The following is an 11,769-nucleotide window of genomic DNA, read 5'->3' as shown; positions in this document are numbered from 1 at the left end:
TTGGGTCATCCTCTCTCTGCACGCTCCAGGTAGCCCATCTCAACATATTCAATTACAAGGAAATATGAATGTAAATCCTCTTGCCTCATGCTCATCCGATCAGTGAGGGGATTAGGAAACGGTGCCGTCAGACCGAGGGTGAAAGAGTCTGTATGCTAATCGTTACACATACTTAATGGCGCACTTCACCAGAAATGTTTATTTTGCACACATATCCAAAGGCTCTAAACAGTTTTGCACACATTCATTTAGTTTGACAGTTATTGGCAGATAATGAGTTTCAATGTCTCCTCTCGTCGTGATGTCATCAGAGGACACTGAATCCTTGTGTTACGCATTACAACTCAATGGAATTATGCAGATGAATAGATAGCGATCCCTATTGCAATCCGTATCTCAAATGTTTTATCTACACCATTTCATGGTGCTGTAATTAACACAACACAAGGAATCAATGTCCCTGATGACATCACTGGTGGCCATATTCAAACTCATTAACTCTCAATAACAGTCAAACTGTGAAGTCCCCCTTTAACGTTGTAAAAGCATGTTAGATTGTACCTGGTAGCACCCATAGGTAACGTCTTCTTTATGCCTATACTGTATGTCTACTATGTCTATGGTAGCTTATTTCTTTAGGTGTGGATGAAGTGGGGTTGCCCTTAACGGTTAGTGCTTAATGCATCTTGTTGTAATGGGAGTAACTTTTTGAACTTCTGTGAACTTTTTAATCACAAATCACAAAGTCAAACACTAAACAAAACACCAAACTGTGGAAATCTGGTTCTGAAGTGTCAAAACCCATGCTACTTTATGTAATTTCTGCGACGAATATACATTATGCAGTGTTGATAAGGAGTTACTGTAACTGCATGTAGTTCAATCACAAGTTTTGCCGTAGTTTGGTGGTAGTTTTCAAATGTCAGTAGTTAACTACTTTGGGTCATGTAGTTTAGGTAGTTAATTACAAACTACACGTGGCCCTAAAAATGTAGCATTTTCCAGGTTCCATCTCAAGTGAGGTGTTGCCTGCCCTGAACACACCCAGACACTCGCTGTGCCATCATGTTACTATATGAGATTCCACACTCAGATTGTGATTATTGTCTGCAATGTAGTTTGGATATAGTATCTTTTTCCAAGTAGTTTGACAAACTAACATTGTTTAGTGTAGTTGGGATTTAGTTGAACTTCTTTTCATTGTGAAATAGCTAGTAGTTTTGTAAACTAACTAAAAACTAAAAACACAGTTAATATCTGTATATTAAAAAAAAAAAAAAAAAAAAAAAAACGTCTTACTGTCTTTTACTAGTATGTACTTTGATACTATGTCTATATACTACTACATACCTGTACCATGTACTATGCTACTATGCCTATACTACTACCTAGTACCTACTATGCTAATAATATGTCTATACTACTATGCACTCAGAGTGTAGCACACTGTTTGACAAACGATACATACCCCTAGCTGCCAGAGGTGTACCCCTCCTGTTGACTTGTTGTACACAATTTGTAAGTCACTTTGGATAAAAGCATCAGCTAAATAACGAAATGTAAAAATATAAATGTAAACTACGTTTCTAAAGTAGTTTCCCCAACACTGTCCATGAGACACAAAATCTTTCCATCCTCATTAAAGCCCCCCCCCCCCCCCCCCCCCACAAGATAGTATGACTACTACTGACCAGCAGCGTAACTAGGAAGCGTAGGATATGTACAGATATAGATATAGTGAGGGATCATGTGTAGGTAAGTACAGACAGGTGAGGATAGGTATATATGCGGTAGGAATAAATATATGATATACAGCATTATAGTACATGCTATCATACAGAGCTATGGGTTATGTGCAGGTGTACAAGCAAGTATATAGGTTATATGCAGGTATATTCAGACAAATATGGGTATTTATATATGATAATATAAAGATATAAATGTAAATATGCAGTATACTGTATACGGCACTGTATAACGGTTTCACATCTCTTTCCCAAACTGGACAGATATCACCTGAGACGGCTATACATCTGTGAGAGTCTGAAAGTCACCAGCTCACGAACCCCACTCCATAAAGACTAAGCATGAATCCTGAAGTACTCAAGAGCAACTTCAAGCCGGCCACCCGTGTCACCGGAGGCCCTGTGACCCCGCGCAAGGGGCCGCCGAAGTTCAAGCAGAGGCAGACACGCCAGTTTAAGAGCAAGCCCCCGAAGAAGGGAATCCAGGGGTAAGAATTTGATCACAGGCTAAGAGGCTTGGAAACATATGGGTGACCATTTGTTATGTCTAACTTTTTCTTTTTAATTATTGTTATTATCTCCACAGCTTTGGTGATGACATCCCTGGCATGGAGGGCTTAGGCACAGGTAAACTGACTTTTAGAGTTCATCTATTAAGATATGTCTTTTATTCCTGCCATAACTGAAAATAAATTACTTGCGCTTATGAAAGACAAAATGTCAGGCAAATAAAGACAAATCTAACCTAACCTAATCTCATAATCTATTTACATTTTGATCTTTCCCCGCAGACATTACCGTAATTTGCCCGTGGGAGGCCTTCAATCACCTGGAGCTGAACGAGCTGGCCAAGTATGGTATCATCTGAGTCCACTTCCAGGCCCCTTCCATGCACTTCAAAGCCATCTGCCTCAGCACCCATATCCACCTGGTTTGACTGGAACTGTCCCCAAAACAAACCAAAACAAAGAACTGTAACATACACAAATATTCATCTACACTGTTGTTGCGGCAAATATTCAGGCTTTGGCCTTTGCGATAAGATTATGGTTTAAGTTTATGTGAATAAAGGAAACTGTCTTATTACATGGGATTCTTCTGTTCATCCTGCAGACAAGGTTCACATACGACAACTTCTGCTTGTGATTAGGATCTGTCGATTAGATTTTCGGACGTTCGATTGTCATTAGATTTGCACCCTTTATCCGAGACTTCCGGCACCCCTTTTCTACCCATGTTCCTACCTCTCTCCCTGTTGCACTTCTCTTCTTTCCTGCTTTTTTCTACTCATGGAACGGAACATGAAACATATGCAAGCAAGGCAGCCTCACAGTGAGTATATGAAAGTGACACACCCGTGAAATGAGTGGGTTCCCCATTTCATGTGCTTCGGTGTCTCTCTTGTCATCTGGGAGGCCTGTCCATCAATGCCGAACATACGATTAAAAATAAAAGTAATTCCTGTAGAGTTTAGGACATCAGCTGGCCATTGCTGAGGGCATGAAGGAATGGGCGAATGGATATAATGAATGAAGTGAAAGTGAGATGAGAACACCGAACTAGTATGCTGACAAAGCACTGTCAACTGCATTTGAGTCAACTATGAATAGCCTAATAGATGAAACACAAGTCAAAACAACACAACTACATGCCCTGCACAATCACAGGCTGGATGCAGGATATTTCTTTTTGAAATCCGGTTCATGTATATGAAGATCAGATCAGTGCCCTGCATGGCTATTCATTTCTTCTGCTCATTTGGAGAAAATTATTCATTCACACATCTCAATCTCATCTCTTCTCTGATGCTTGTGGTGATCACAAATACGGTGTTTTCAAACTGCCAATGGATCAAACATCACAAGCCTCTATCCCTGAGAATCCATATATTTCATAGCATACAGTACACATTCATGTATATGTAACCGGTCTCGTATTGCTCTGCGTTGTGTTTCAAATTCAGATTCGACCCCTGTTAAGGGATTGCCCTGAGTGGGAGTTGAAACCCGGTCTCCCGCACCGGGGCCGACATCACAAACCGCTGCGCCAAGAAAGGATATCCCCCCTAAGCGCTCAGTTTGGATGCCTCTGGGGAGTGAGTTTACTTGCAGTACCGCTTAACATCCACAGCCACCGAACTACTTGTACCACGTGACTGTGGATAGACTGCGGTACCTCCGTTACATATACATACTTTGATTCTAAAAACATATAGAAAATAATTGAAATGAAATGAGAGAAGACGGTGTCTGAAAAATAGTATGTATCGTGTTGAAGGTGGGATGATGTATTAGTGAAAGGATGGGTGAGACAGGGACAGTTGTGGGATGAGGATGGATTCACATTATCCCATTGAAAGATACCATCATTGTGTTTGCTTGTGTTGATTTTAGGTAATCTCATCACATTTGTATTATCTCCCCTTTTTATATCCTAAATGTATTTTTATATGTACCAATTTTGACTCATTCTTTGACCATTTATTTGAGAGCTGTTAATTTTCTATAGTGTATACATTGTGTTGAATAACGTAGAACATTCCATGTCCCTCTTTCATCCATCTCTTTGTGTTTTCCATCATCTCCATTCTCATCCTCATCATCATCATCATCGTGGTTGAATATTCATTCTATTAATTTTCAAACATTAAAAATGTGCCCTCCGCAATCACTTTGCACTGATTTGTCATACATAGAGGTTAATCCAAAATCAGAGCTTTATTTGAACTTTGTCTCACATCCTCACATGTACGTAGGCTAATGCACATAATATTATGCATTCCTTTCACATAACCATCTGCCGTGGATCGGGAATTTGAAGGGCCTTGATACAACAAATGTCCGTATCCTTGCCCTGATGGTGTAGAGCCGATAATGGAGGTTTGTGGTTTTTAAACGATGTTTGATTGAAATTGATTGAAAAGTTTATTAACAGATTGCAGAATGGGTACAGTACAGTACAGCTCAATACATACAATTGTTAAGAGGATGCAGACCTGAGAAAGACTTTCGTCTTGTTTCCATCAGGGTCCCCCATTCTCAATTCATCATATGACACACATGACATACAGATAGACAGAACTGCTACATCTATACATTTATGACATACCAGATTTTCAAATACAGTACTGTTTGTGATACTAAAAAAATCCAGAAGAAGAGTATATACATTTGATATAGAAACTGTGCATTGGGGGAGGTTGGGTAGGTGGGGTGGGGCTGTACATTGGAGGTGGGGGGGGGGGGGGGGGGGGGGGTTGGGTAGGGGGGGGGGACACTGTACATTGGAATACTGACATACATTTGACATGGAAACTGTACATTGGAGGAGGTTGGGTAGGTGGGGTGGGGTTGGGTGGGGCTGTACATTGGAATACTGACAAAGCCATGCTTGGTCTTTATTGTACAACTGGGTTAGGACATTTGTAGGGGCCAGTTTTGAATTGCAGTCTCCCGTAGGTGTTCTTTGAGAGTGTTTTTGAAGGTGGGTAGTGATTTACATTCCTTTACAGTCTGAGTGATACCTCCCATGAATGCCCTTTATCAGTGAAAGGTGTCACAGAGAGATGAGTGGGATGGATGCTACAGCCAATGCTCCAATGTTAACCAGATGTGAAATGTCATATGTGGAGCTTTGTCCTCTCTACAGGGTGCTAAAAAAAAGAAAGCATAAAAAGAAAGGAAAACTAAAGTTGTGCTTGACTTTTCTTTCTTTATCTAAATATATATATATATATATATATATATATATATATATATATATATATATATATATATATATATATATATATATATATATATATATAAATTCCACGTTCAATAAATAAGTTTCATTTTAAGACCCACATTGTGATGCAAAACTGATCATGCAGTCAGTAAGTCTGAGTCCAGTGGAACATTTTTGTTGTTTTGGCTCTGTACAGCACATGAGAAATGGAACAATATACTATGAGGTTATAGTGTGTAGACTTTAAGCTTTAATTTTAGGGTATTTAGCAGACATCCATATCACGTTAACTGTGTAGGAATTGTAGTAAACCCCCCTGTTTTAGGGAACCAACAGTGGATACATGAATATAAACGTAAATAAAGTCATCATTTGATATTCGGTTGCCAATCCTTTGCAATTATTGAATGATGAAATCTGTTTATGAAATAATTTAGTCTTTCCTGCTTACAAAGCGGAGACCAATGTATTCTCAATTAATTTGAATGAAACTTAATCGGAATGGGATAGCCTAATTCACTGGTTCTCAACCATTTTGATTCAGGAACCCTAAAAACAGAGTTTGTGCATCCTATTAGACAGGATGGTGAACTTTGACACAAAATCATGATTTTTTTATTCTCCCTTTGCAGGCTATTTAACTAGACTAATGATTGGAGGATGGCTTTAGACTTTAAAAGAAAATGTATTTCACAAGAAAACTGCATCTACTGTATACCAGATTTAAAAAAAACATGCTGTATTTGTTTACCTTTTTACGACCCCCAGGTTGAGAACCACTGGCCTAGTTATGTTGTTATGTTGTCCAGTCCCTGAGGGTAAAAAAAGGTCACTATGAAAGTACAGATTTCAATGATAGTGTAGAGGAGCCAAAGTATATATTTAGGTTATTGTATTATATGAATGTGTTTATATGTTTATTTTTATAACCTTACATTGAAACGGCATTAGGAATGTTGATTGGATTTAGATAAAGTCATTGAACTGTCTTTTTTTTTTTAAACTTTGACCAGTCACCTGGTTCTTTTAGCGTTTATCGCTTTTTCTTCTCATTCATACTTGGTCAAGTTCGACCGACAGAAGCAGGCTGAAAGGGTTCAGATGGGGGGGTAGACACTCTGGGAAAGGCACGGCTGCCGTCCGGGATTCGAACGCGCTCAGCCCCAGATCCGCGAGAGCGCGGTTGTCCACGGCGCTGAAATAGCACTCGCGGTACGTGGTGAGCTACTGGAGCTCCCCCATTGAACTGTCTTATTTGTCATAATAGAACGTTCTAGAACATTTGTGCTGTCACAGTAGGATGTCATGGTCGAACATTCTAGAACATTGGTGATGATGTCATAGCCAAACATTCTAGAACATTTGTGATGATGTCATAGCCCTTGGCGACACTTTCGAAGTTGGTTAAGGTTAGAGTTTGTCTTTAGAGCAGGGCGATAGACCACCAGCCCTGATTCCAAACTCTAATCTTAACCAACTTCGAAAGAGTCGCCAAGCTTAACCAGTGATAGAACTAGGCGTTAGCTAGCTAGCAGGCTGTTAGAGGCAGAACTAGGCGGAACTGAAAGTGGGTTGGTAAAAATCTTTACGCGTCCGGGAGGCGTCTATTTTTTTACCAACGGATTTCCAGTTCCGCGTTCACGTTCTGCGATCTGATTGGCCACTGACGTTTCTGGTGCGATCTGATTGGCCACTGACGTTTCTGGTTATGTGACATGTGCGCCCAATCGTGTGACGCCTGTGTCTTTGCCCATTTCCGCCTCGAACAGCATGCAAACTACCTAACGCCTAGTTTATCACTGGTTAACTTCGAAAGAGTGCCTAAGCTTAACTGGTGAAAGAAACAGGCGTCACACGATTGGCCGCACATGTCAAACGACCAGAAACATCAGTGGCCAATCAGATCGCAGAACGCGCGGAACTGGAAATCCGTTGGTAAAAGTATTGACGCCGGGAGCCATAGCCTGATTTATAGGTGAACCTTGTTTTGTCGATTGCCTTTTTTTTTTTTTTTTTTTAGTTTCTTGGAGCTTGGGGGTACCTCTTCAAAATACAAGAGGGTGCTCGGTGATATCCCTTGGGCATTTTCAGATATTAACCCATTCATGCCCGAAAATGCCAAAATCACACAAAAATAGAGATTTATGAAATTGCATGCTGAATATAAATTAAATGCATCAAATTACATTATCTTGATGTTTTTTCATACAAGGGGTGATGTGAAATTAATATTAACATTAATATTAACATGTAAAATCTTCAGTGCGGTCAGGTGGCGTAGCGGAGATTGCGTTCGTCACCAACGCCGGAGACGTTCGAATCCAGCTCCCGGCGCTGTCACCAGCTTGGCTGGCCGTTCACACTAATACAATTGGCAGTTCACGTTCTGCGCTGCCAGGTGAAAAGAAGCGGTTGATTGGCTAGACGTGTGTCGGAGGAAGCACGTGATAGCCTCCACTCTCCCAGACGCGTGAATATTAAAGGCAACCTACTTGTGTTCAGCGTTTCTCTGATTGGCCACACGGCCACGTGACCGCCCTAGCACACGCCCTTATCCGCGCTGTGTGTTGTCAGTAACAGAGAGAGACGCGGCAGACGCGGCAGAAGACCATTGTACAATAATCCACAATTATGTCTGTATTTGATTATGGTGAAATTATGTACATGCATGCCTCTCCCTCTGAAAGCCCATCCACGCTGTGTATCATAGAGCACTGGGTTTTATCACTGGAGATACATTTCTCACTCATCACCATTGTATTTTATATGAAAATAATTGTAAGTAGGTGAATTCTACACATCTGACAACGCCATCTGACAATATCATAATGATGTGTTTTCTATATTATATCCACAATCATTCATCTAAAAAAATTTATGGGCGTAAATACATGTTAAGATATTCAAAATCGTCACAGCAGTATAGTTTGTTTATACTTCAGAAGTGATGTACAGTGACGAGTGAATCTGGTAGTTGGTTGTTAAAAACGCGAAATAACATAATAACGTTACAGCGTACAGTTTCTAGTTCAGTCAGCAGCCTCCACTGATGTTATGACGTTACGAAATAACATTATACATTATGCTCCGCGCTTCAATTATACATTATGCTCCGCTCAGCAGCCTGCGTCCTCCACTGATGTTATGACGTTACAAACGCCACAAAATAACATTATACATTATGCTCCGTGCTTCATTCATTCATTTCATAATCAGTCAGCAGCCTGCGTCCTCCACTGATGCAGCCTCCACTGATGGATTTCATTTGGGGCCGCTGCCGCTTCCTCCACTGATGGATTTCATTTGGGACCGCTGCCGCTTGCCTGCCGCGTTCGCGGCAAAAGGGGGCGGGGGGTCGTGGCCAATCAGAGAAAAGCTGAACACAAGTTGGTTGCCTTTAATATTGTGAGGCGTCTATTTTTATTTTTATTTTTTTACTTTACTTTATTTTTTATTTTTTTTAGCGTTTATCGCTTTTCTGGTCAAGCATGACCGACAGAAACAGGTTGAAATGGGATGTAGAGCAGGGGAAGACATTCTGAGAAATGACGGCGGGTCCGGGAATCGAACTCGTGTCCCCCAGATCCGGGACGAGCACGGTTTTCCCCGACGCAGAAATAGCGCCGAGATATGCGGTGAGCTACGGGAGCTCCCCGGCGTTTATTTTTTTACCAACGGATTTTCAGTTCCGCGTTCACGTTCTGCGATCTGATTGGCCACTGACGTTTCTGGTGCGATCTGATTGGCCACTGACGTTTCTGGTTATGTGACATGTGCCATGGACCCTGATGTAAACAAGACTAAAGTCTTTCTCTGGTCTGCATCCCCTTAACAATTGTATGTATTGAGCTGTACTATACTGTACCCATTCTGCAATCTGTTAATAAAGTTTTCAATCAATCAATCAATCAAAACAATTGTGTGTATTGAGCTGTACTGTATTGTACCCAACCGTCTTATTTGTCATAATAGAACATTCTAGAACATTTGTGCTGTCACAGTAGGATGTCATGGTCGGACATTCTAGAGAACATTGGTGATGATGTCATAGCCGAACATTCTAGAATATTTGTGATGATGTCATAGCCGAACATTCTAGAACATTTGTGTATCTATATATATTCAGCAATTCTCTCTGCCATGTCAGTGTGCATCTTGAAACAGTGCTGAGAATTACTGAACTGATGGAAACAACATAGATTTTCAGCTTTCCAGTTTGGAGGAATTTTCATGTGTCGAGTCTGCTGTGATTTTGGAGACTGGGAAAATACAGTTTTCTTACCTTGTAGTAGTAACATGAATATTTAGGAAAATAGCTTTGGGGCCGCTTCTGTAAAGAAAGACTTTGCGGTGGAAGAGAAATAAACCATCTGGATATCTTTGTTATACACTGGAGCGGTTGTGGACATTATTTTTCTTTATCAACGAACGTACAACTCACGAGTAAGCAACTTTAACCACAGTAGAGTGGAACGTCTGCAAAGAGTGCAGAGTCAAAACATCACAGCATTGTTTCACTGGACTCAGACTTATCATGGACTGTGACACACAGAGAGAAGATGGGGTGAGTTTAGCTAAGAATCCAAACTTTTAAATGTTTTCGTTTGTATTGTATAGAATATATCTATTTGGAATGGTATTTAGATAGTAACATGATAGGGGATGATACACTGGGATGATTATGTAAATTATTACAGAAAGTATGTTTTCAGAAAGTGTCCCATCTACAGTACCAATACAGCAATACTCCCCCTAGTAGTAGTATAAAAAAAAGTTGGTTGCTCGTGTGAAAGGTCGACCCAATGTTGGTGTGAATTAAAACGGTGGGAAAGGGCATAGCGTTAGCCCTGAAAATGTTGTGTTTCTATCGGGGACAATTCGCGGTGGGACACAGAAGGAGACGAGCGCTAATGTCTGCAACACCCGGTGTTTGAGTTGTGGGATGGAGTTTCGTTGACACTATCAAGACAGTAACGTTACGTTAAATATTGTATCGCCGAAATCGGTGTCTGTTTTGTAACACATCGATACACATCGGGAACATTAACCCGAGCAATATGGCAGATACTATTGTAAGTATGGCAGTAGGTTGAGAACCAGCTACTGTGAGATAGCTTATTAGCCGAAGTCCGGAGTGATGAGGCAGCAGAATTAGCATGCTAGCTAACGTTAGCTGTACAATGACTGGGGCCTTGTTAGCTAGTTAGCTTTTTAGATGGCCCAAGATAGCCAAATGAAAATACCCCTTGTTAGCAGATGTTTGACAAAATGGCAACGCTACACCGATAGATGTAAAACAACTTAATCTCCTTTACATACTAGCTCGCTTGGCAAGTAAGTTGTTTTTCTGTGTTTAACAAAAAAATGGTGAATGCTTGTTGTTGTTGTTGGGAGACAACAAAGTGGCATTTGTTGTTGACTTAGAACAAGCTAGTTACATTGTTCTGTCGTCAGCTAACGAGCCGTGGATTTACTGTAAACCAGTTATCATAGCTAGCCACAGTTTAGTTAGCTAATCATTTACCAAGATTGGCTGGAAGGGGAGGATCTCAGTATTGCAGTGTCATGGTTGTCACTCTGTATTGACACCGACAGCTCTGTCAAAGCAGGAACAATTAGTCGTTTGACTGAGAGGTGCTGGAAATGTCACAAGGCCAGTTTTGGATCCATCATCAAATTATCCAGACTGGCCAATGCTTAAGTATGATCAGCTGGAGTGTTTGAATTGACGTAGATCACTCAAGATAGGTTATCTCAATTTGACTGTCCAATACTTTAGTGTGAATAGCTGGAGTGTTTGAATTGACAGACACTAAGTTTGATTTACATGTTTCACAGATCATCCGGGTACAATCCCCAGATGGAATGAAGAAAATTCCTTCTACCAAGAGGGAAACTGCTGCTGCTTTTCTAAAGAAGGTAATGTAAAATCCTTTTAACCAATTCTTTAAATGTATTTCCTTTTTAACCCTAACCCTGTGTAAAGGGAGTATAGCATTTTGTACCTCTGAATGGGTGACAAATAATATAAAAAAAAACCACAGCCACAGGTCTAGTATTGCACACTCATTCTACACTTCACTCTGACTCATGACTTCATTTCCAACCAATCCTAGTCACTTCTTGCAAAGTCACAGTGTGATGATGCCCCAAAACACAGCGTTGTCAAGCCCCACTCTCTAAAACCCTGTGCCTGTGCTGCAACACATACATCACAGCTCTATGGTGACACTTGTCATCTAGAGTTGTGTGGTCAGAAGTAGACCAATGTTTCCATGTTGTTTTTTTTGCTAGTGTT

The 11,769-nt window shown here is 40.7% G+C and overlaps 2 protein-coding genes across 2 annotated transcripts in view; both read left to right on the top strand.

Moving 5' to 3' along the window:
- Nucleotides 1–2,087: 2,087 nt before the first annotated feature.
- On the top strand, nucleotides 2,088–2,613 carry pde6gb (phosphodiesterase 6G, cGMP-specific, rod, gamma, paralog b; the record flags this gene model as incomplete). Its single annotated transcript, XM_084322858.1, has 3 exons — nucleotides 2,088–2,233; nucleotides 2,332–2,372; nucleotides 2,537–2,613. The coding sequence occupies 3 exons, from the start codon at nucleotides 2,088–2,090 to the stop codon at nucleotides 2,611–2,613; spliced, it is 264 nt and encodes an 87-aa protein (XP_084178984.1).
- Nucleotides 2,614–10,393: 7,780 nt separating this feature from the next.
- nploc4 (NPL4 homolog, ubiquitin recognition factor) overlaps nucleotides 10,394–11,769 on the top strand; it is a 60,406-nt gene continuing 59,030 nt past the window's right edge. Inside the window, exons 1-2 of the mRNA XM_084323596.1 lie at nucleotides 10,394–10,543; nucleotides 11,310–11,390. Coding sequence (XP_084179722.1) covers nucleotides 10,529–10,543; nucleotides 11,310–11,390 — 96 coding nt within the window. The 5' untranslated portion in view covers nucleotides 10,394–10,528. The remainder of the gene's footprint in view (nucleotides 10,544–11,309; nucleotides 11,391–11,769) is intronic.

Source organism: Notolepis coatsorum, assembly GCF_963971535.1.
Source record: "Notolepis coatsorum genome assembly, chromosome: 10".
In the NCBI taxonomy this organism is placed as follows: domain Eukaryota; kingdom Metazoa; phylum Chordata; class Actinopteri; order Aulopiformes; family Paralepididae; genus Notolepis; species Notolepis coatsorum.
The sequence above is the reverse complement of the archived record's forward strand: the minus strand, read 5'-3'. Positions and strand labels throughout refer to the sequence as shown.